General features: G+C 40.5%; 1 protein-coding gene across 11 annotated transcripts in view; it reads right to left on the bottom strand.

Annotated features, from left to right (window-relative positions):
- The window catches only part of CDC42BPA (CDC42 binding protein kinase alpha), a gene marked incomplete at both ends in the record, with an annotated part of 335066 nt that extends 329354 nt beyond the window's left edge, over positions 1–5712 (bottom strand). For all 11 annotated transcript variants that reach the window (XM_080699099.1, XM_080699104.1, XM_080699105.1 and 8 more), the window contains one exon: positions 5535–5712. In XM_080699099.1, coding sequence (XP_080555225.1) covers positions 5535–5712 — 178 coding nt within the window. The remainder of the gene's footprint in view (positions 1–5534) is intronic.
- Between the last annotated feature and the right edge of the window lie 21068 nt (positions 5713–26780).

Below are 26780 nucleotides of genomic sequence, written 5' to 3'. Positions count from 1 at the left end.
CTCTTCATTCAATTTCCTAATCTACTATGTACCCTTTATGAGAAAGGAATGACATATTTTTGCTATTAAATAGTAAACATACTATAGTTTTATCTACACTAATATATTTCAAACTTTTGTTCTCAATCTACTATAAAAAATAAATAAGAAAACATAAATCTTCTGCCTAACAGCACTTATTCTTTTTGAGCCTGATTTTCCCATTCCAGTTTATTTTATTTTTAAATGCTAACAAGAGTTTGCAAGTTGATTTGAAAACCTATCATGAAAGCTGGGCGTGGTGGCGCACGCTTGTAATCCCTGCGCTTGGGAGGCTGAGACAGGAAGACCACACAGGTTCAAAGCCAGCCTCAGCTACTTAGTGAGGCTCTCAGCAACTTAGTGAGACTCTGTTTCCAAATAAAATATAAAAAAGGTCTGGGAGTATAGCCCGGAGGTAGAAAGCCTCTGGGTTCCACCCCCAGTACCACCAAAATAAAAAAATAAAATAACTAAAATAAAATAAAACCTATCATGATCAGCAGGATAAAAAATAAGCTTCATACACAACAAACTGGCAGTAAGTGTAAAAAAGAGAAAACATTTTTTTAAAATTGTGTGAAAGCCATAGAAGAATACTACAATAAAATACTAACTGTGACAATGTCAATTCCCTGGGCTTAATATCTAATAATAGTCTAGTCCTAAGATTTATAAAACATTTCATAAAATTTCCAATATATATGGTATTTGTTTATATACTGTTATGGTATTTTCATATTCCATAAGAAATAACTATATTTCTAAATTCTTAAAGTATCAATCCTGACATCCTGTTTTCACTCATACAGCAATATTCTCTAAAAAAGTCATGTTCCTTAAAACTATTACTGCCGGGCGTGGTGGCGCACGCTTGTAATCCCCGCGCTTGGGAGGCAGAGACAGGAGGATCGCGCAGGTTCGAAGCCAGCCGCGGCGCTGGCTTAGGAGACCCTGTTTCCAAATAAAAATGTAAAAATAGGTCTGGGAGTGTAGCCCAGAAGTAGAAGGGCTTCCAGGAGCCCCAGTACCACCAAAAAAAAAAAAAAAAAAAAAAAAACTATTACTAATCAATCTCAACTTGTTGCAGTAACCAATACCATTAGCAACTAACTACCTCTGCATTGTGATATTAGAGGAAAAATTGGAGAATTGGAATAATAATTGCCACCCAACACGAACTGAACATGTTCTTACCATATGCCTGAACCATGTGAGAAAAACTAATTTTATTCTCTCTTAGAATACTAGGTAAGTAGTATAAAGAAAACAAGTGCTCAACCTATATTTTTGAAAAGATTTATGATAATTAAGAATGTAATTAATAATAATAATTAAGATAATTAAGAATGTACAGCTGGGCATGGTGGTATGAGCCTGTAATCCCAGTAGTTGGCAGGCTGAGACAGGAGGATCACAGGTTCAAGGCCAGCCTGGGCAAATTAGCAAGACTGTCTCCAAATAAAAAATAAAAAGGGCTGCAGGTATAGCACCTCTGAGTTCAATCTCTAGTACCACCACCACCACCAACAACAACAACAACAACAACAACAACAACAACAACAGCAAAAACAAAAATTTCAATAAAAATAATTTTAATCATCTATATCCAAAGAACATTTGATAATTTGGTAAGGTTAATAAATTCTACCCAGGAAAAGCTAACAGTGAGAAATAGCAGATGTGAAGAACAAAGTATACTAACAAAGATACAGATCTTCCTAAGCAAGCCATTGTCACCTCTTTCAATTAACCCACACATGATAAAATGTGAATAAACTTTAAAACCAGTAAAAGAACTGGATGGGGTGGCACACACTTGTAATTCCAGCGCTTGGGAGGCTGAGACAGGAGGATTGCACAGGTTCAAAGCCAGCCTCAGCTATTTAGTGAGGCTCTCAAGCAACTTAGTGAGACCCTGTTTCCAAATAAAGTATAAAATAGGTCTGGGAGTATAGCCCGGAGGGAGAAAAGCCCCTGGGTTCCACCCCCAGTATCACCAAAAAAATAAATAAATAAAAATAAAACTAATAAAAGGAAATTTTCACACCATAGTACTTGATGTACCCTAGAAGCAAGTTTATTAGATTATTATTTGTGTACAGGATTTATAAAATCTAAATAAGCTGTAAAATTAGCTTAATAATAACTTACACGATACATAATACAATAATAACTTACAAAGATAAGAAAGTACCTAAAATTTATCTACAAACAGAGCCTTACAAATTTTTTCACACTAAATAATATTATCTTACATCTATTTTAAGTAAGTTGATAAGAATTCTCTAAAATTCCAATTTCACGTTTCAGAAGACAGACAATTCAATTAATGAGCTAGTTTAGTCATTATTAGCAAGTTAGTTTATGGTGTAAAATTATTTTTACTTCTACAACTTTACTGTAATTTAGTCTAGTTATACTACTGACAAAACCATTATTATATTATAGTTTATTATAATAGTTTTGTATTATATTTCATTATAATCATTTTTAATATAATAATTTTGTAAAATAAGCCATAATCCCTTCAAAGCCTTAAAAGAAAACAAAAACATTGTCTTTCAAATCATACTTCCTTTAACTGGAAAACAATACACATTATTAAACTTATGAGTGATCTGTGAGCCGGGTGTGGTAGCACACACCTGTAATCCCAGTACTTGGGAGACTGGAACAAGAGATCACAGGCTGAAGGTTAGCCTTAGTAATGTAGCAAGATAACAGCCTAGCAAGACCCTGTTTCAAAATAAAATGGGCTGAGTGTGTAGCTTGGAGGTAGAATACCCCTGGGTTCAATCATCAGTAACACACACACACACACACACACACACACACACACACACACACACATCTAAGGTCTTAAGGTGCTTTTATCCCTATTCCCCTGCCCTAGTACTCTTAGGCTTAATCCTTTCCTCTCTCCTGCTTTATTTATTTCCCCCCTCAAGCCATCAGCACCAAAAGCAAGGAATGCTATCAAAAAGCAGCATATCTGCCTTTTGAGGTTTTCAGTTTTGTTGCTGTCATGATATTGTTACAAATAAAACATTCACTGAACCAATATAAAAGTGAAATAGACTACAAGTAGGAAATAAAATGAAAGTGACGGAAAGGAAGCAATCACAATTAGAATTTTGGCTGACTCCAATTTTAAAAAGTAACCTGTCATCTGCATAAAAATGAGTATGTACTTATCACATCTCTTAACAGCTTTTCCATTCTCAACTTTCTACTTCTAACTATAACCTCATACTGCAAAGAGCACTTGCCTAGCATATGCAAGGCCTTGGGTTGCACTCTCAGCACTGCAACAGAAAAAAGGAAAAAAAAAATCTATTCTCATGTTCTGTAAGTACTGAAAAAACAGTAAGAATTAAAGAGGCCGTATATTTTTGTTATGCCACAAATATCAAAGTTCTAAAAAGATAAAATGTGAAGGGTAGGACTAATTTACTTTTAACTGTGACAAGTCTCTGGTCATTGTCTAATAATCTCCCCTGCAGGATGCATGTTTGTAATCCCAGTACTTGGGAGGCTGAGACAGGAGGACCACAGGTTCCCAGCCAGCCTCAGCTACTTAATGATGCTCTCAAGAACTTAGTGAGACCCTGTTTCCAAATAAAATATAAAAAATAGGCCTCGGGGTGTAACCCAGAGGTAAAAGACCCCTGGGTTACATCCCCAGTGCCACACAAAAATTCCCCCAGAAATTATTTTAATTGTTTAACTTAGTAAGTTCTTCCTAGAAATTATTTTAAATATATTAATAAATATAATGTATTTGGCCAAATACTTATCTGATTTTTCACTTTTTGTTTTAAGTGACTATGTAAACAAAGAGCTTTTTATACATACAGAAGACACAACATCCAAGAAAACATATTTAATAAAAAAATACAAATTATTATAAAAATGCAGCCAAACCATACAAAGCATAAAACTATACACCAGAAGGCAATGGAGGATATAGTTTTCTCTAATCAATTATTTAAAGTTATATTTACCATGTTAGATATATAGTTTTCCCACCGTTTTGCAAATAAATACTAAATGATTGTAATCACAAACTAGTATCACTATGAACCATAACTTAAGAAATCAAACCCAACTCTAAAAAACTTCAAACCAAAATCTTTGAAGTCTTTAAAAGAAAACACCACAGAACCTCAAAATTCATGAAAAATTGGGTATAAAGTACATATACTTTATAAAATATTTTATTCTACGCATAAAAAGACACAATACTCACAAAACTATTTCCAAAGTCAAAATTGTCTCACTCTTAAGAGAGACGTTGTTTCAAGGATAATTTAGACCTCTTTCTTATATTCCCAATACAACTGTGGCATTCTGTTTTCTAAAATCATCATTCATGTTCACATGTTTTTTAAAACCTCATGACATCATGTTGCTAGAAATCTAATACTGGCAAACTGAATAATTAAAATTATAAGGCATTCTTGAATCAGTGATTGACCTGAGAAACTAATTTTTAATAAATCTCAAATCTTAAAAACAAACAGCACTTTAACTTCGGGAAAACCGAGCTTTACTTGGAAATAAAGATATTTTAGGATAAAAATTTTTCAACAAACTATTATTAATATTCCAAAGGTACAAAATACTAGCTGGCCAAAATCTTTCCAAAGCCAATGTAGCACTATCGATGCCTGGGCAATGATGTGAACTGCTAACCCTCAGACTGCACCCATGGGTACACAACATCAGAGAGTGAAGAACATTAGCCCAGCCTTCAAGCTTGAAGGTCACCTGGAGATTTTGCCGGCAATGTTGATCTATTTTACTACAAAAAGGTCTTCTAAATCATCTATATTTAGAAGACTGAAGCCAAAAAATCTAGCCAATTTAAATTGAAATTCAATTTAGACTAAAATCTCTCAGGAGGGAATTAACCCCATTTTCCATCATCTACTGTAGCAAATTTTTAAAAGTACTATGTCATTTCATCTTGGGAATAAAACAATTTTTGGAAAGTCCAAGTCTAGTAGTTTCCTTTGCTTGTGCTATATAGAGATGATATAAAACCCACTGTTCACCACCTTCATATTCCTGTTGTTCTAAAATACACACAGATATTTCAATATCCCTTCCCTTTTCCAGAGTAATTTCCAAAGTCCGGGAAGGAATGTTTCCACCCACAAATACCTCTCAAGTGAATGGCTGTCATACAGCCACGGATTAGGCAACTTAGAGCAATAATGTATTTTTGCCCATCCCAGAATTAATTTTAAATCACTCACTGCTGACCTGAAACCCTAAGTTCTTCATCTAAGTTCCATAACAACTAGGCCCTACATAAAGGCAAAACTGAGTGGCATGATTTCACTCCTGGGAAAAACGTATAACAAAAGCTAGGAGAAAAAATCTTGAATAACTGGGACCTGTTTTTTTTACCGCAAATATATATATATAATTACAGAGAGCTTACTCATAACTCTCCATAACAATTAAATCATAATGCCTATGTAAAGACTTTTTAAATGCAAACTTACCCCATTCTAGGTATTCAAGAATGTTCTTCTCTCTTCTCAATGGAGAATTATTGCATTCATCATAAAGGCAGATGAGTATATCCAGTAAGGTCTCCACACTGAAGCACTGCCCATTGGTCTGCGCCGGCCCATCCAAAATAAACTGCTCCAACTGCCTCAGACGCACTTCTCCGGACATGTTTGCTTCGATCTCTGCTGGTTTTCTTCTAAATTCTTATTACGATTTTTACTATTACTATTTGAACCTAAATTTTAAACGGTGTGGTTTTAAACCACTTGTTATTCCAACAACTGTCATGCAATGCCGGTGCTGAATTAAACATCCAACACACTAGTAACCTCACTTAACTGAAGCGTCTTCAATTTCACCCATATACATAGATTTTTGAGGGTAAGTTACCATAAAATATATATTTAATACATTTTAAAAATAATACAATTAAATCGTGTATTTAAATAAAACAATATTTAAAAGTACAACGAGTCAACACTTCTTTAAAAAAAAAAAAAACTCTTCTCCTTCATTCAAAATTCAACTCGTGCAACATAATCCTGAAACGAATCCGGTTGCATCATTAATGAATAAAGTCCCCTTTGCATCCGCAATTCACTTCCCGGGAAGAAGGAAAACAGAAAAGGGAGAAAATTTAAAAAAAAAAAAAAAAAACGTAAGGGAGGGGGAGGGAACACCAAAAATTCTGCTGCAGATCGCGGGGGCCGCGGCTGGGCGGCGGCGGCGGGGCTCGCTCTCCGGTCCCTCGGGCTCCTCAGCGGCGCCCGGCCCGCGGACCCCGAGGCCGCTCTCCCCGGCGGGCGAGGCGGGCGGGGCTACATGCCGGTGGCGGGCGCGCAGCCGGTCTCCCGCAGCCGCGGAGGCTCGCGCGGCCCTGCGGCGGCGCGGCGTCGACTCACAGGCCGCGGGCGGCCGCGGCTTCCCGGCCCCGGGCGCCGGGCATCCTCCTCGGGCAGGCGGGGGGCGGCCGAGGCGCAGGAGGAGGGGTCGCGGCGGGCGGCGCGGAGACCGGAGGCTGCGGCGGCCCGGCTCCAACCACTCCCTTGCTCTCCCTCCCGGCTTCCCCCGCCTTCCCGCTCCCGCCGCGCTCGCGCCCGGGGCTCGGCGAGGCCGCTGCAGCCGGCGCCGCACGCCGCGGAGGCTCGCGGCCGAGTCGGATCCAATATGGCGCCCGCCACGCGCGCGCCCCCGCCGCCGCCGCGCCCCCGCCGCCGCCGCGCCCCCGCCGCCGCCGCGCCCCCGCCGCCGCCGCGCCCCCGCCGCCGCCGCGCCCCCGCCGCCGCCGCGCCCCCGCCGCCGCGCCCCCGCCGCCGCGCCCCCGCCGCCGCGCGCCCCCGCCGGGCGGGGTCCCGCGGCCCAGGGAGCCGGGCGGCGAGGAGGGCCGGCGGCCGCTCTGGCCGCGGCGCCGCGGCTGCCGCAGCGCGGAATGCAGGGATACGGGAGGACTGGGCGGGGGCGCGGCGGCGGCCTGGGATGGCCGGCCGAGCCCGGGAGCTGCGCCGCGGCCGCCTCGCCGCTGTCCGCGGCTTCTTGCTCCTTCAGGACCTCGGAGACGCCACCGGCCCGGCACGACGGCCAAGGGGCTAGAAGCAAACGCAGTTCGGCTTCCAGGAGCTAAAAGCCGGCGCCTCCCTCGCCTGCTCGCCCCCGCCCCCAAATTCAGTTCTTGCACGCCCCAGTCCTAATTTCCTGGGTGTTTAATTACAGCAATTCTTATGTCACTTCCCAGGACAAAAACAATAGCAGTCTTTTATGTGCTATCGCCCAAGACTTATGTGCACGCGTGCTCAAAGGAGAGAATTCCCCATCTCTATCCCCAAAAGTTTCCCAGTGAGGAGCCTGGTGTTTTCTCCTCCGGAAATATCCTAGATGCTCCCTGTTTATCCTCAGCCAAGGTTACCGCCTACCCGACATTCAGCAAAGGAGTCAAGACATCAAACCTACAACCCTGTTTGCACACAGAGATTCCCACTCAAGCGCTCTTGTAATCCGGTGGCATGATGCAGAAGTCTGGGCAGCAAAAGCGAGTCACTGAAGAGCTAAGCACATGATGCCTGTAGGGCTGTTCCAGGGTTTTGTGATCTTAGTTTAGCAGAGCTCTCTACAGTGATTCTCATGGAAGATTCCACAGTTAAATGAATACTATTAAACTAGGTCATTGCATTTGATGAGGGGGGGGGGGTGTCTGGGGATTGGATCCAGGGGCATTCTACCTCTGAGCTACACGCTAGTCCTATTTTAATTTTAATTTTGAAACAGGATCTCAGCCATCTTCCATGCGCTGGACTTGAACTTCTGATCCTCCTGTCTCAACCTACCCAGTAATGGGATTACAGGCATGTGCCACCTCTCCCAGCTAGGTCTTGCCATTCCTGTTATTTCCTTTCAAAACTGCCATCTCTCTAATCTTTCTCTAAAACACAATTATTTTCTATTCCTCTCCCGCACCCATTTCCCATATTAATGCCCACAATATCTTTTTTCCACCAGGATAATATGGAAGCTGGAGAAAAACTAAAAAGATCTAAGCATGAAGCTTAAAAATAAAGGCTAATAGAAGTGATTCAAGTTGCTGTGATTCACAAAATATTGTGAATCTTAGATGGATGTGGTAGCACACACCTATAATTCCAATACTTAGGAGACTGAAATAGGAGGATAGCAGGTTCTAAGCCAACCTCAGCAACTTAGGGAGGCCCTGTTTCAATATTTAAAAAATAAAATAGGGCTGGGGGTGTAGTTCAGAAGTAGAAGCCCATGGGTTCAATCCCCAGTAGCAAAATAAGAAGGAAAAAAAATGTGAATCCTTTGTAAAATCTTTACTTGCCAAATCTATACTGCCTGCCTTAAATAAGGCCAGCATTATTCGCAACATGCTCTTGACATATGAGTGATAGGTTCAGACAAAAGGTCAGTCAGTCTTGCCAGCTATGATACCTTTCTATGTGTGTGCTGTCTAACTAGAAAAGAAAAAAAAAAATTAATCCTAGACTGGAGAATAATCTATATATTTTGGTGTTTATAATTCCTTTTCCTATGTATTTAATAAAAATGTTACATAAAGGATGGTTTTATACCCTCCTTTTTGCAATTATCAATATATTGTAATTATGTAATCAATATATTATGTAATCAATATATTGTAATTATATGTCTTTTCAGTTCAGCAAATATTCTTTGACAACATCATTTTTAAATTTTTTTTAATTTTTATTAGTGCATTATATTCATACATCATATTGGGGTAAAAAACTTGTGTGGAAATACATGTACACATCCCCAATTTAACCCCTACCCAATTCCCACCCCATTCCCTCCCCATCCCTCCTTCCCTTGCTTGGCTTAGTGGTTGACTTGATATGTTTAAGTATATTGTGTGTTTTAAAGAATTTCCTTCTTCACCCCTCCCATCCCCTTCTTTAATTTGTCTTGTTTGCTCCTCTACAGGATTTCCTTTTTCATCTAGAGTTCCTCCTGTGACCCATTTCTCCTTAGCTTTCACATATTAGGGAAAGCATCTAATTTCTTATTTTTTGTGTCTGACTAATCTCACTTAGCATAATGTCCTCCAGTTCCATCCATTTCCCTGAAAATGATGTAATTGAGTTTTTTTAATGGCTGAGTAAAATTCCATTGTGTACATATCCCACAGTTTTGTAATCCATTCATCTGTTGATGGACATCTTGGCTGGTTCCATAGTTTGGCTATGGTGAATTGTGCAACTATGAACATAGATACACATGTATTAGTTTGGTAGTTTGGTTTCCTTTCTTTTGGGTAGGTACCCAGAAGTGGTATTACTGGATCAAATGGTAGATTTTTTCCCATTCTTCTGAGGATTCTCCCTGTTTTCCAAAGTGGTTGCACTAATTTACAATCCCACCAACAATGCTTTAGAGTTCCCACTTCTCCACATCCTTGCCAGCATCTGTTGTTGTTTGTGTTTTGAATGATTGCCATTCTAGTTGGAGTTAGGTGAAATTTCAGGGTAGTTTTGATTTGCATCTCTCTGATTGCCAGTGATGTTGAGCATTTCTTCATGCATTTATTGGCCATTTGAATTTCTTCTTTCATGAACTGTCTATTTAGTTCACTTGCCCCTTTTTTGATTGGATGATTTGTCTTTTTAGTGTTGAGTTTCTTGAGTTCTCAACATCATTTTTAATAGTGAGGCCAACATTTTCTATTTTTATACCTACTTATCCAACTTACAAGTAACTATCAAGAACCTAAAACATGTTAGATCTCAAAGAATGCTCATTAGCAAGGGAAGTATATGTTTTTTGTTGTTGCTGTTGTTTTCAATGCTGGAGATAAAGCTCAAGGCTTATTGCATGCCAGGCAAGAACTCTACCACTGAGCCACATCCCCAGCCCCAGATCCATTAACAAAAGAGTCAAGCTGCCAGTCCTCTCTACCTATTCTGTTAGCACTTGGGTACCACCCACAGTCCAGGGTATTGAAGATTACTAAATAGCTCTTTTGCATTATTTAGAGAGTAAAGGAGAGAATTTATTTTATTGGGGGGAGGGGAAAGCACAAAGAGAAGGAAGAAGGTTGAACCCAATCAATTTTCCTTCAACAACTCAAGCTCAGAGACTTAATAATTAACTTGACACTAAGCATATTGTGAGGGTGTCATTTTAAATGTTCCAGTTGAACTGTGAGCATGCTTATTAATAAAACGGGTCCTAAGCCAAAGAAAAGCTCAGCCGAAACTGCTGTACAGTGCATGAAGTACTCCCACAAAACACAAGAGTGCCACCAGCTGCCTGGCAGAGCATTCTTTGGAAAAAAGAGCCCGGGGGAGGTCTTCTTTGTGAAATACTGCTTAGGGGTCTGAAGATTAAATGAATACCACTGCAAACACCCAATTTGTTTGAAATAATCAGAGAAAGTTTTATGAAGATGGGGGGATTAATCTGATCTTTCAGAAACAAAGGGCAGACAGTAGGAAACAAGAAGACAATTGGTAGAATAAGTCAGGACAGAAGTCAGTAAACCTAGTCCCGATACCGCACTTCCACTTAGTCTCCAACTCAGGGCTAAGACCAACAGAACCCATCCACCAGTTAGTATTTATAACAACCAGCCTCACTCTTAACCTTGATATGTCTTACTCCAGAATAAACATGGATTAAACAATAAAGAACAAGACCAAATACAAGGTGTTAAAGTACAGTCAGGCTGGGTGTGGTAGCACGTGCCTGTATTCCCAGTACTTGGGAAGCTGAACCAGAAGGATGGCAGAGTTCAGGCCAGTCTCAGCAACTTAGTGTGGCCCTCAGCAACTGAGCAAGACCCTGTTTCAAAATAACATATAAAATAGACAGGCATAGTGGCACATGCCTATAATCCCTGTACTTGGGAGGCTAAGATAGGTCAGCCTCAGCAACTCAGTGAAGGCCAGCAACTTCATGAGACCCTGTTTCAAAATAAAAATTAAAAAGGGCTGGTGTGTAGATCAGAAGTAGAATGTTAGCTGGACGTGGTGGCGCACGCTTGTAATCCCAGCATTCAGGAGGCTGAGACCAGAGGATCATGGTTCACAGACAGCCTCAGCTACTTAGTGAGGCCCTCCACAACTTATGAGACTTTGTTTCAAAATAAAGAATAAAAAATAGGGCAGAGGGTGTAGCTCAGAGGTAGAATGCCCCTGGGTTCCATCACCAGACCCGCAAAAAAAAAAAAAAAAAAAAAAAAAGAAGAAGAAGAAGAAGAAAAAGATAAAGAATGTTCATGAGTTCAGTCCCCAGTACCACCAAAAAAAATTAAATAAAATAGGGCTGGGGGTAGAGCTCAGAGGTAGAATGTCCCTGAATTCAATACTGAATACTACAGATTAAAAAAAAACTGCAGTCAGCCCTCAGTTTTTGAGGCATTCACATCTGTAGATCCAACCAACTATAGGCTGAAAATATTCAGAAAGTGCATCTGTACTGAACATCTGCAGACATTTTTCCTTGTCATTATTTCCTAACTAGTCACATAGCATTCACATTCCACTAGGTATCTACAGATTATTTAAAATATAGGAGGATGTAAGTAGGTTATGTGCAAATACAACACCATTTTATAGAGGAGATTCCAGCATCCTCAGATTGTGGTATGGAGTGAGAGATAGAGGAAGGAAAGATCTTAGAACCAATCTCCAGCACATTCCTAGAAACAACTATACAATACTATTGAGGATATTTTACTACATCCCATTTGGACCCCAGTTAGCACATTCTGCCCCTGCAAATGAACAACCAGGTTTAATACCTTCAAAGAATAAAACAACAGCAAATGTTGGTGCTCACTTCATTTCAGGCTCTAGACATGAGTAATATCAACTGCGAAGGCTTACATTATGAAAAAGAGAGGCTTTCTAATTAATAATTGCTTCCAAGCTGGGTGTGGTGGTGCATGTTTATAATCCCAGTACTTTGGAGGCTGAGACAGGAGAACCACGGGTTTGAAGTCATTCCTAACTTAGTGAGGCCCTCAGCAACTTACTGAGACCGTTTCCAAATAAAATAATAAAATAGGTCTGGAAGTGTAGCCTGGAGGTAGAAGGCCCCTGGATTTAATTCCCAGTAGCACAAAATAATGACGAGGACGATGATGGCAATGATGATGATGATGATGATGATGATGATGATAGCTTTCTTTGCACATTTATAATCCCAGTACTTGGGAAGATGAGACAGGAGGATCATAATTGTTCAAGGCCGGCCTCAGCTCTGTGATGAGGCCCTCAGCAACACAGTGAGACCCTGTTTCAAAAAATAGAGCTGGAAGGGAGCTCAAAGGTAGAAAGCCCCTGGGTTCAATTTCCAGTACCATGTAAGCACACACAAAACAATAAAATTAATAATAATAATTGTTTCCTTTATAGAACATACAATGTGTTAAGTATGATTTGGGTAATTTTTTCTTTGTGGTACTGGGGATGGAACTCAGGGACATTCTACCTCCAACCAACACCCCCTGCCCTATTTTTTATTCCTTGTTTTGAAACAGGTTCTCAACTGAGTTGCAAACAAGTCAGCTGAAGCTGGCCAGGAATCGCGATCCTCCCATCTCAGCCTCCCAAATGGTGGGATTACAAGCATGCGCCACCACACCCGGATCTGATTTGGGTAATTTGAATACATTATTTTATCCAGTGATCACAACATTGGGAAATAGTAAAACTATCATCACCATATCATAAATGAAGGATGCTAAGGCTTACAGAGCTCAGCTAAGTTTTGAAGAATTATGCAACTAATAAGTGACACTGGAGCTGGGAGTCAGTGCCAGGCCGTCCCCTGCCAGTGCCCAAAGCTTTATCCACTAAGCACATGAGGTCATAAAGATCTGTAGAATCCTATAAAGCCAACTTTTTGTTTCTGTTATAAAAAGGAAGAAGTGGGATATAATTGCTAATTCTCCTTTTTGGAAATTAGAAATTGGCACTAAGGCACAAAAAGGAAACACACATGTCATTCCAGCATGAAAAGCAGCGATCTCATATCCTTGGAAGATACCAAAGCCAGTCATCTGTTTGCAGGTGCAGAATGTGACATTTGGGCCCAAAGGGACTATAGTAAAATATACCCAACGCTACTATGCCGTTGTTTCTCAGTATCTGCTGGAGATTGGTTCTAGGACCTTCCCTTTCTCTACCCTTCTCCCATACCACAATCATAGGAACACTCATTCTGATACATGGTTACATAGATGATAGCAAAGCTGAGGAATCATGCAGGGGAAGTTAGGGGACCCAGAGTTCGGCAGCAACAGGAAGCTTCTGCCACCTCTGAGCTGGCGGAAGCTGGAGTCACCAGGGATGTAATGGCTACTGGGGAGGCTGTCCTGGGGGAAGCAGGGAGGAGAAGCCTGTCACCTCAACTTTCCTACCTTTTATAGCTAATACAGAGCCTCTAAAGAGAGTCTGGTTACAGAACAAATAAGGCAATGGGTAAGGACTGGTTATACAGGAAAACAGGTAAGGATTTACGTGCATATCATCAACACAATTTCAATTTACAAAAATTATTATTATTATTATTATTATTATTATTATTATTATTATTTGGGTATCAGGGATTGAACCCAAGGGCATTCTACCTCTGAGCTACACACTACACACACACACACACACACACACACACACACACACACATATATTTGTTGTTGTTGTTTTGAAACAGAGCCTCACTAGGTTGCTGAGGGCCTCACTGAGACTGAGACAGGATTGCAGGTTTGTGGCCAGCCTTAGGAACTTTGTAAGGTCATCTGCAACTTAGTGAGACTCCGTTTCAAAATAAAAGAATAAAATAGGGCTAAAGTATAGCTTGGAAGTAGGATGTCCCTGGGTTCTATCCCCAGTATCACCAAAAAATTAATTAATTGATTAAATTAAATTGATGAGGGACTCTGTGGTAGATTGTGTTGTTAACATAGTTTGATCTTTAGCAACAAACAACAATTTAATTAAATAAGTGTATTTTTTGCTTGTTTGTTTTTGGTTTTGGTGCTAGAGATTGAATCTAGGGGCATTATACTTCTGAGCTATACCTCCAGACCTTTTTATTTTTTATTCTGAAACAGGGTCTTGCTCAGTTGCTGAGGCTGGCCTTGAACCTGCAATCCTCCTATCTCACCTTCCCAAGTACTGAGATTACAGGCAAGCACCACCACATCAGACTAAAACAAATGTTTTATCTACAAACTATTATGACATGGATTTTGAAATTGTATGGTTTTGACATGGGAACAGTTTGTACTCTTTTTATGTTATTTCCATTGCCTTTTTTTTTCCATTGCCTTTTTAATAATTAGTTTTTTATTTTGCTGGGCATTTTACCTCTGAGCTATACTCCCAGTCATTTCTATTTTTTATTTTGAAACATGGTCTCACTAAGTTACTGTGTGTTAGCTTTGAACTTGCAATCTTCTTGTCTCAACCTCCAAGCACTGGGATAACAGGCCTGCACCACCATGTCTGGTTTTTTGGTGTTTTATCCCTCAGGAGGTTAACAAACCAACCTTCTTCATTACAGTAGGTTTACTTAGGTTCAGAAACTAGTATCTCCCATGCTTGTCCATGGATCTTGCCCATTTTCCCCTGTCTTTGAATCTCTCGTTAGAGCTGTACATGGTGGGTCTGAGGTACGGCTCAATGTAGAGCCCTTGCCTAGGATGCACAAGCCCTGGATTCCATCCCTAGTACCACATCCAAAGTTTACATAAACAAGTTCTACAATAGATGGAACTTTCAAAACTATATTTAGGGTCAAACAGTACAATACAGATATTGTCCACTATTAGAGCTAATTTATAAGCTTGAATATTAAACAGACAGGTGACATTCTTTTACCAATTCCATTAGCAGTAAATATTTGATAAAAGATTCTAATGCCATGCGTGATGGCAAAGTCAAGCCAGCATGTCTCTCTCAGGCATGAGGTGGGGACAGAGGTGACATAGCCAGGTCTAGGGGCCGACAGCCAAGGAAGTGAGAGTTGGAAGAATCCAGTTCCAACTTTGGAAACCTCTCTGGCCACAGTCACTGGTGACTTCCACATTACCAAAGCCAAGAGTCAATCCTCAGTCCATATCCCATTTTACTTTTTAATAGCATCTGGTGACACCTGTCACTGCTCTTAGTTGAAACACTTTCTTCACATGGCTTCTGCACTCTTCTGATTTGTTTCCCACCTCACTGGCTACTCCTGCTTAGTCTCCTTTGCTGGATCCTTCTCAATCCTTCTCAGCAAGCATTGGAGTTCCCTAGAATCACAGATTCTAGGTCAGTACACAGTAACTTAGTGAGACCTTGGGCTATTTTTCTTTGCTTTTGAGATGGTAGATTAAAGACTTCTATTTTCAATGTATTGCCTTGACACAAGATGTAAAGTAGGCAGTTAGAAAGAGAAGTCTGGAGTTCAGGGGAAAGGTGTAATAAAAATATAAATTTGGAAGCTGGGTATGGTAGCACATGTTGAAATCCCAGTATTTGGGAGGCTGAGACATAAGGATCACAGATTCATGGCCAGCCTCAGCAACTTAGTGAGGCCCTTATTGAGACCTTGTTTCAAAATAAAAAATAAAATAGGGTTGGGAAGATGTAGCTCAGAGGCAGAATGCACCTGAGTTCCATCCCCAGTACCACCACTCCCCCCAAAAAGAAATATAAATTTGGGAATCATCACAATACTTGTTACAAACATAACAAGTATTGCCTTAGAATTTCACAGCTTAACACAGTCTTTTCATGAGATTCATGGATCCGATGCATACAACATTTTAAAAAGGCACAGCCATGAAAGCTTCTCTCTGCCCCGCAGTAACTGGAGCCTCAGCTGGGCAGATGTGGCATGTTGGCTGGATGATTTGACCTCAGGGGCTGGAAGCATTGCAGTCACATGCCTGGCTGTCAATGCTGACTAGCGCTGCTGAATGAATGACAGCACGTGGCCTGGGCTCTCTGCTAGCATCCCTTGGGACAGTGAACTTTTATAACAATTGAATACCTCCCATGATGGCATTTCAGTGCACAAGCTGAGGCTGCATGGCCTTTTACAGACCATCCTGGGCTGTTAAATATCACTTCTGTAGCATATGGTTACAAGTGAGTCACCAAGATTGGCCTAGACTCAAGGTGAATGGAAGGAGTGTTGAAAGTTTGTTGTTACATGTTTTTCAAACCATCATGTATAGTATTTAAAGCCTGTGCTAGTCAGCTTTCCATTGCTGTGATGAAATATCTGAGATAATCAGCTTGTAAGGAGGGAAGATTTATTTTGGCTCATGGTTTCCAGGGCTCAGTGCAGGGTTGCTGGGCTCACTTCACTGTGGGGCTGTAGTGAGGCAGAGCAGCCTGTCAGGGCACACACAGAGCAGACCTGCTCAAAGCAGGGCAGCCAGAAGGAGAGGGAGAACGCAAGAGAGGGAGCAGGCCAGTATGTGTGCTTTTATAACACGGCCTCCCCACCCACAAGCCACTCATGACATTAGAGCCCTGAGGATACAACCACCTCTCAAAGGCTCTATCTACTTCTGGACACTGCTGCCTCAGGGACCCAGCCTTCAACACAAGAGCTTTTGAGGGACATATCAGATTCAAACCACAGCAAAACTTAACACTAATGGAGACCAGCAGGGAATGGTTATAGACAGAAGAAAATATTCAAAGAATCTTTTTTTTTTTTTTTTTTTTTGGTGGTACTGGGGATGGAAATCTTCTACCTCTGGGCTACACTCCCAGACCTATTTTATATTTTATTTGGAAACAGGGTCTCTTAAGCCAGCAAGGCTAGCTTCGTACCTGCGCAATCCTCCTGTCTCCACCTCCCAAGCGCGGATATTACAAAGGAGCGCCACCACACCCAGCAAGGATCTTTATTTTGAAACAGAGTATTTCTAAATTGTTGAGACTGGCCTCAAACCTGCAATCCTCTTAACTCAGTCTCCCAAGTACTGAGATTACAGGCATATACACAATGTCCAGTTAAAACAAATGTCTTATCTGTGAAGGACCATGACATGAATTTTGAAATGGCATGATTTTGACATAGGAGCAATTTGTACTTCTTATATATTATTTACTTATTTATTTATTGGTACTAGAGATTGAACCCAGGGACATTCTACCTCTGAGCTATACCTCCAGCTCTTTTTTTTTTTATTTTGAAACAAGGTCTCACTAAGTTACTGTGTGCTGACCCACAACCTGTGATCCTGGGGAACTCCAATGCTTGCTGAGAAGGATTGAGAAGGATCCAGCAAAAGAGACTAAGCAGGAGTAGCCAGTGAGGTGGGAAACAAATCAGAAGAGTGCAGAAGCCATGCGAAGAAAAGTGATTCAATTAAGAGAAGTGAAAGGTGTTATCAGATGCTGTTTAAAAGTAAAATGGGATATGGACTGAGGATTGACTCTTGGCTTTGGTAATGTGGAAGTCACCAGTGACTGTGGCCAGGGAGATTTCCAAATGTAGATGTTAGCTACATCCCCAGTCCTAGATAGGATGAGGAACTAGATATATTTAAACTCTTTTAAACATTGCATACTGTATACATATAGCAAAGCATCACATGATACCCCATTAATATGTTTAATTTTTGTTTTTATGTTTCAGCTAAAATAAATTTAATTTTTCCAGGGGTAGTAGTACATGTCAGCAATCCCAGTACTTTGGAAGCTAAGACAGGAGGATCACAGGTTTGAGACCAGTATGTGGTAACTTAATGAATCCTCAGCAATTTAGGAAGATCCTGTTTCAAGGATTCTGTTTTATTTTATAAAAAATAAAAAGAGTTAGGGGTATAGCTCAGATAGAGAAATCCCTTGCATTCAAACTTCAGTACCAATAAATAAATAAATAAATAAATAAATAAATAACTGTAGAGTTTGTGTGCTGAAATAATTTCCTAACCTACCTCATAGCAAGATAAGGTAAATTAATACTAGTTACATGATTAATAATTAGACTACATCCAACCAAAAGAAGAGAAAACTCACATGACTTAACCATAGCTTTGAAGCTTAGAAGACATTCTCCTGCAGAGTTTTTTGTCAATTGCTTTCCTTATTAGAGATGAGCAAAACAAGAAACGGTTTATTAAAAGAAGATTTATTTCATACAGACCAAAAGAGAAATAGTTACAATATCAGGATAGTAAACTCCAAAATCAGATATAGATTATGAAGTTATAATCTCTGAAAATCTTAGAAATTATCATTTCAAGTTCATTCCAACAGCCATCTCTCTTGAATAGTTCCAAAACCATCTGGCAGAAGGTAATGGGAGCAGAACAGATGCACTCTCCAGGCCCAATTCAGCAGTAAGATTCAGTGCTTCCACACCAGGGTGGGGGACTAATTAAACCACAGTCCTATGGTGGAGCTAGCCATGATGTTTTAGAACAGACTGTGACCTCTGTCTGACCCAGAGGATAGCAGCATCAGCAGTTACAAGACAAATGGAATAAGGCACCGTCAGCAATCTTCCGTACAACGAGAAATGTTATCAACAATAACAATAAAAAGCACCCAGACAACCCAGGATTAGAATGGTGTACAAAGTACCCCAGACATTCATGAAAATAAGGGAAATAAAAATTTAAGAAAATTCAATATGAGATTTTAAGAGGAGCTTCCTCAAGTAAGAAAGGCTCACAGTGTTATAGGACACAAGGAAAAGTCCATGCAGAGTAAAGAGACAATGCAAAAAATGTTATAAATAATAAAACCTGGGGCTTCATTCCAACTGCTTCTTCAGGTACTTTCATAACATGTGTGAGAGCCGGGTGTGGTGGGACACGCTTGTAATCCCAGCATTTGGGAGACAGGAGGATCACGGTTCATGGACAGCCTCAGCTACTTAGGCCCCTTTGCAACTCAATGAGACCCTGTTTCAAAATAAATAATAAAAAATAGAGCTGGGGGTATAGCTTGTAGGTAGAAGGCCTCTGGGTTCAATCCCCAGTACCACAAAAAAATAAAATAAAATAAAAAAGCATAACGTGTGAGGATAAAAAGCCAGAGGAATGACAAGGAATGACATTATAGGAGAAAAATTAGGCATTTAAAAAATTCTAATATTAGTGTATTAGGCAGCTTTCCATTACTATAACAAATACCCAAGATAATCAACTTATAAAGGGAAAAGAATTTATTTTAGCTCACAGTTATAGGGGTTTCCTGTTTGCAGTTGGTGGCTCTGTTGCTTTGGGCCCATGGCACCACATCATGATGGGAGAGCATGGTGGAGCAAAACTCCTCACCCCACGAAGGCCTAGAGTGAAAGAGAGGAAGGAAAGAAAACCTGGGTTCCACTATCCCTTCAAGGGCATGCCCCAGTGACCTAAAGGCCTCCTAGCAGGATCGGCCTCTTAAAGGTTCCATCATTTCCACAGCTCATTTCTGGGGAGCAAACCTTTACCACAAGGATCCTTGGGGGACAATGAAGATCCAAACTCTAGCAATTGTGTTTTTTCTATTCCTTGAAACTTTGTTTCTTGTAATAATAATGTGTTATTTTATAAAACATTGTTCATTAGCAGATTTTTTTCTGAGCAACAAACCTGAGTTCTCTCTGAACCATCAATACCCTTGTGCTCTTTCTGACTTACAAAAAGAACATAATTTATTTAACGAATAAATAATGAATATCTCAGTGTAAGATATCTTGTATGACTGGAGAGCAAATGCTTTTTCTACATAAAAGTAAGTCATACAGGCAGTGATAAAACTATCAGCTAATTAATAACAAGTACTAACCAAAATCTTTTTTTTTTGTACTGCGGATTTACTTGGGAGTGTTCTACCTCCAAGCTATACCCCCCACCCTTTTTCTATTTTGAAACAGAATCTTGCTAAGTTGCTGAGGGCCTCACTAAGTTGCCAAGGCTAGCCTTGAACCTTTCAATCCTTCTGTCTCAGCCTCCAAAGTACTGCAATTATAAGTGTGTGCCACCACGCTCAGCACCAAATTCTTTTTTTAAATAAACACTGTTAAGCTGGGCATGGTGGCGCACAGTTTTAATCCCAGCATTTTGGAGGCTGAGACAAGAGGATCACAGTTGGCAGATAGCCTCAGCTACTGCTTAGTGAGGCCTTTTGCAACTCAGTGAGACCCTGTTTCAAAATAAAAAATAGGGCTGGGATGTAGCTTGGAGGTAAAATGCCCCTGGGTTCCAACCCAAGTACAAGAAAGAAAGAAAGAACAAAAGAACAAAGGAAAGAAAGAAAGAAAGAAAGAAAGAAAGAAAGAAAGAAAGAAAGAAAGAAAGAAAGGAAGAAAGAAAGGGAAAGAAACATAAACACTATTAAGATGTGTTTCAGCCGGGTGTGGTGGCACACGCTTGTAATCCCAGCATTTGGGAGGCTGAGACCTGGAGGATCGCGGTTCGCGGACAGCCTCGAGTACTTAGTGAGACCTCTGCAACTCAGTGAGACCCGGTTTCAAAATAAAGAGTAAAAAATAGGGCAGGGGCTGTAGCTCGGAGGTCAAATGCCCCTGCGTTCCATCCCCAGACCCGCAAAAAGAAAAAAAGATGTGTTTCATTCATCAACACACACCAAACCCCCAGTTTACATCAGGAACAAAGTACCAGGTGTATCAGTGTTGCGGTTTGGATATAGAACATCCCTGGAAAAGCTCATGTATTGGCAGTGCAAAAATGTTCAGAGGTGAAATGATTAAATTAGGGCTCTAATCTTATCAGTGGACAAATCTATTGATGTATTAATAATTTGAATATATTTATTGGGTGGTAGGAGAGTGTTAGAAACAAATTTTAAAGAAGCTGCAAAAAAAAAAAACTCATGAAACCAAAAGTAATTCGGCAAGGCAATTTACTTCTGTGCAGAAGGGTGCAAGCACATTGGGTGGGCAGTCCACTCCGCCTCTTACCTCCTAATGTGAAGGCCACTGCGCCATTCCTCATGGCTGTATTATGGCCGTTACAATCGAATCCAGTTGGCCAGCTTTCACTAGGCAGATTTTACAAAAGAGGAAACACAAAAGCAGTACATCCTGGAGTGGCACATGTACACTTAGGTATAAAAGTTTCAAGCCAGTCAGTTTCTGTGTGGTCTTACAATATCCACAGGAAAGACTGCTTTCCTTTCGTATGGTAGGCAAGTAGAGTGTGACTGGAAGAGGGAGGTTATTGGCATGTGGTCTTGGGGACCATTTATACGTCCCTTGTCCCCTCCCATTACTCTCTGTTTCCTGCTGCTATGCCTCGAGCTCTGCAGAGGAGACCCAGCCTAAGAGGGACTAAAGCCTCTGAAACCTCCAAAACTGTGAGCAAATGAATCTTCCTTCCTCTAGGTTGTGCTCATCGGGTATTGACTGAAACAGGGGCGATGTCCAAACTCATCATACATATACTCAAAGATATGCTTACAAATTGTTAGCAAAGACTTCATTAGTAATATCTTCTTTGTTGGACAGGAAAGATTGATTGTTGGAAAGTGTTGAAAGAGAAATTTCTCTGGGAAACTGAATGAGAGTATACTTTTTTTATGGTACAGGGGATTGAGCCCAGGGGAATTCTATCTCTGAGCTACACTCTACACCCACAGCCATTCTTATTTATTTATTTATTTATTTATTTGTTTGTTTATATTTTTGGAAACAAGGTCTTGCTAGGTTGCTGAAAGCCTCACTAAGTTGCTGAGGCTGTCCTCAAACCTGTGATCCTCCTGTCTCAGCCTCCCAAAACAGTATACATTTTAATAACCTTTGGATGACTTATGGAATACAGCAGAAAACAGGGATTTTTCAAACAGAGAAAAAAGAATGAGCCAACTTCTGAGCCATGGGAAACAAACTGGAAGAGAAGAATCAGGACTCTCCAAGAAATAAGAGCAGTACAGATAATCAAATTCAATCATGGCAAGCCAGGTGTGGTGGCACACACTTGTAATCCCAGCATTTGGGTGGCTGAAGCAGGGGGATAGTGGTTCAAGTTTAGCCTCAGCTACTTAGTGAGGCCCTTTGCAACTCAATGAGACCCTATTTAAAAATAAAGAATTAAAAAATAGGGCTGAAGTGTAGCTCAGAGGTAGACTGCCCCTGGATTCCATCCCCAGTACTGCTTAAAAAAAAGGAATTGTGGCTAAATTAACTCTAATGTGGCTGATTTAATAATCAAATGGCCCATTGCTATGTGGTCAAGTTGTGGAAGCAAGGGCCCTTTTCAACATCTTTCTACTTATCAGAGTTTTTGGTGTACACCATAACCCTGTCCCAGGTCCTATATATGGAGCAGAATCTGAAGGTCATCCCTGCTGGTGACTGTTAGGAACAGCCTTGGATTGATGCCACTTGAATAAATCCATCTTCCTGCCCACCCTACTGTGATGCATACAGTCTGACCGTTACTTTAGGTGAAGATAAAGCCTGGTAACATCTTTCACAGGCCAGCTATACACCTAATGCTTCAATCAACCTACCTACTAGTGTACTGATGTGGTTGACTTTGAGCACTGGAAATAAAATGCAAATAATGGTTTCTCCCTTAATTGGCATGGTGATCCTATTCAGAGTGGAAACGCTGAAGGTTAAATAAAGAACTATTGTGGAGCTATAAACCACACTTTAAAAGCAAATTAGCCTTTTTAAGTTATTAGAAAGGATAGTGAAGGCCTAATCCCCTCTGCAGTGAGCAGTCACATGGTAATAGTGTCAAGATAATAGTTACTAAGCTCTTTTGCAATATCTCATCCAGTATATATATATAAATTTTTTTTTTGCAGTACTGGTGATTGGACCCAGGGGCATTCTACCTCTGAGATATACTCCCAGTCCTATTTTTTATTCTTTTACTTTGGAACTTCTATGTTTCAGAGGGCCCACTAAGTAGCTGAAGCTGGCCATGAACCTGTGATCCTCCTGTCTCAGTCTCCCAAGTACGGGGATTACAAGCATGCACCATCATGCCTGGCTCCAGCAAACATATATTGAGCACTGACTGTATGCCAGTGTCTAGATGCTTCCTAGGCTCTGTGAAGTTAGAGAATACAAACAAGTCTGCCTTTCTTATACTCTCTCCAACTTTCCCTCTCCGTTTCTAGTCTGTGAATACATGCCACACACACACACACACACACACACACACACACACACACGTATATATATAATTTTTTCTCAAAGTACTAGGGATGAAACCCAAGGGCATTCTACCTCTGAGCTACACCCCAGCCCTATTTTATTTTTTATTTTATTTTATTTGGCACTGGGGATGAAACCCAGAGGCATTCTACCTCTGAGCTACACCCCCAGTCTTATTTTTTAAATTTTTTTAAATTTTTTATTTTGAAAAAGGGTCTCACTGAGTTGCTAAGGGCCTCCCTAAGTAGCTGAGGCTGTCTGTGAACCGCAATCCTCCTGTCTCAGTCTCCTGAATGCTGGGATTACAAGCGTGTGCCACCACACCCAGCTTCCAATTTTTTTTTAAAATATAAAAGCTTTCTGCTTTTTTTTTTTTTTTTTTTTTGGTGGTACTGGGGTTCCTGGAAGCCCTTCTACCTACGGGCTACACTCCCAGACCTATTTTTACATTTTTTTATTTGGAAACAGGGTCTCCTTAAGCCAGCACGCACGGCTGGCTTCGAACCTGCTGGCTTCAAACCTGCGCGATCCTCCTGTCTCTGCCTCCCAAGCGTGGGGATTACAAGCGTGCGCCACCAAGCCCGGCAGCTTTCTGCTTTTATCTGCTTTATCTACTTTTTATCTCCTCTTTTTTTGTTTTTTCTTTCTAACTTCTCCAATCTTTCATTCTTTTTTATTCTTTTATGTTTCCATGATCCTCTTTTTTCTTAACTTTTCATTATGCTGAATGAAAATTTCTTCTTACATAGTTGTTATGTAGCCAGTGTTGATGGGGAAAAAACAACCCTGTCAAGGAGGCTCTTGTTAGGTGCATTCTGCTTGGGACAAATAAAAGGAATTTAGCTAGGCCTGGCAGCACAATCCTGTAATCTCAGTACTTGGGAAACTGAGACCGGAGGATTACAGGTTTGAGACCAGCTAGACAACTTAGCAAGACCCTGTTTCAAAATTAAAAAAGGGCTGGGAAGAATGCCTCTGGATTCAATCTTTCTTGTCACAGTAAGTAAATAAGTAAGTAAATAAATAAATAAATAAATAAATAAATAAATAACAGGAAGTTGGTACTTGTCAATACAGTCATACAGGTTTTGGGTGAACTACCTTACCCACAAGAGACAGGGCACAAGAGAAAGTCATTGCCAGGCATGAGTGTTTTCTGACAACTGGTGTGGGCAGAAGGGAAGGAAAGGCCTTTGTATGGGACATTCCATGAGGACAATGAGGAACAGCTCACCATAGCAATCATTTTGTGGGGACTCTGTCCTGAGCATTTTTTTTCACACCATTTTTCTGATTGTCATACCCTGATGATGTAGACAGAACTATTATTTCCATTTGAAAAACAGGTATAGAAAGTAAGGGGCAGAGCTGGGACTGTCTCATACAAAGCTCATGGTGGCAGAAAAAAATAGAAGGGTCACCATCTTTTTTTTTTTTTTTTTTTTTTTTGTGACCCTGGGAATTGAACCCAGTGGCATTCTACCTCCAAGTTATGTCCCCAGCCCAGTTTTATTTCTTATTTGGAAACAGAGCCTCGCTAAGTTGCTGAGGCTAGCTTCAAATGTGTGATCCTCCTGTCTCAGCTTCCTAAGTACTGGGATTACAAGTATGTGCCACCACTCCTGGTTGACGCACCACCATCTTAAGTGCTGTCTGCCAGAACCAAGTAGGTTGCCCAAGGGAACCACCATGAAGTGTGTGAGAGCTCACGACTTTATTTGAGCTACATTCATTCCACTTTGCACGGGAGCTTCCTAACAGTGTGCCTTCATAGATCATTGAACGCATGAACGGGATTCAAAGCAGCAAGAGCTAGAAAGTTCTGAACTGGAAAAATCATTATTATACCCATTTCAGGAACCAGGACCCCCGCATAAACATTCCCAGTGACCATCCTATTAAGTCACAGTTTGGCCACATTTTTCAACACAACAGCTCAAAACCTCAAGATCCCATATGTACAGAGGCCTTAAAATTTTATTCAGATATTCTTACATTTGTAAAACCTCATCTGTTACTAATTCTTTAAAAATTATCATAACAGAAAGACATGTGTATTTGTGAAATTTGGTGTCATGGACTAGTATGTTACTAATTTTATTTCAGGAAGTAATGAAGCCTAATGGATAACTAAGCAAGTCCATTTGTCTAAAAACTTGACAACTGTCAACTATGTCTGATACCCTGTTAATACCACTCTCTTTACATCTATTCTTTTACATTTTTTTCCTCTTTTGCCATGTTGGGGATGGAACACAGGGACCCACTTACTGCTGGGCAACTCCTCACTACTCAGCTATGCCCCAGCCCTCAGAACTTTTAATAATATATTTCTTTTCAGAATTTGTTTATATAGATAAACATAAATTTGGATTTTCTACAGTAGTACTTACCTTACAATTTAGTCAGTGTGATCATTTGTGTTCTAATCTGATTACTACTTCAATGATAATTTTCCTTGGAGATAGTCATGCCTTAGATGGTATATTTACTAAGATAATTTCCTCTTGTGAGAGTATATTATGTGTATATTTGATCCACTTTGAGTTCTGAGCTCTTTCAAAGGAATATGTGATTAGTTTATGCCAAGTCTCAAGATGGAGAAGAACTATTGTGCTTATATTATTGATCATGAAGCTAGAACTTGAAAGTATAAGAAGAAAATGATAAGGAGATGGAAATGCTGGTTACCTTGATTTGATCAGTATGTGCTGTACGCACCCATTGAAATATCAAACAGTACTCCATATGTACTAATAATCATTACATATGAGTCAAAATTCTTTAAAAATTAAACTGTAAGCTGGGCATGGTGGCGCACGCTTGTAATCCCAGCGTTTGGGAGGCTGAGACAGGAGGATCACGGTTCACGGACAGCCTCAGGTACTACTTAATGAGGCCCTTTGCAACTCAGTGAAACCCTGTTTCAAAATAAGGAATAAACCAGGCGTGGTGGCACACACTTGTAATCCCCACGCTTGGGAGGCAGAGACAGGAGGATCGCGCAGGTTCGAAGCCAGCCATGTGCGCTGGCTTAGGAGACCCTGTTTCCAAATAAAAATGTAAAAATAGGTCTAGGAGTGTAGCCCGGAGGTAGAAGGGCTTCCAGGAACCCCAGTACCACACACACACACACACACACACACACACACACACACACAAACAAAAAAAAACACCAAAAAACAAAAAAAAACCCAAACCAAAACAAAACAAAACAAATAAGGAATAAATATAGGGCTGGGGGTATAGCTCAGAGGTAGAATGCCCCTGGGTTCCATCCTCAGTACTGCAAAAAATAAATAAATAAATAAATAAATAAATAAATAAATAAATTGTAAAGAATTTACCTGAACTCTGGATGTGGTGGCATGGTTCTGTAATCCTAGTACTTAGGAGGCTGAGGCAGGACCATAGTTCGATACTGGCCTCAGAAACTTAGTGAAAACTCTTAGTAACCTAGCGAGGCTCTGTTTTAAAATAAAAAATAAAAAGGGCTGGGGTAGGGTGTATTCATTTCAAGTCACCCCTCCATGCCAGTCTGGTATGGAGCTGTATTTCTATTTTCTGTATTTCTATCTTTCTAATAAACTTCTTTAAATCTTCAAAAAAAAAAAAAAGGGATGGGGTATAGCTTG

This window comes from Muscardinus avellanarius (assembly GCF_963383645.1).
Source record: "Muscardinus avellanarius genome assembly, chromosome: 7".
NCBI classification, from domain to species: Eukaryota; Metazoa; Chordata; class Mammalia; order Rodentia; family Gliridae; genus Muscardinus; species Muscardinus avellanarius.
This window is presented reverse-complemented; position numbering and strand designations above follow the sequence as displayed.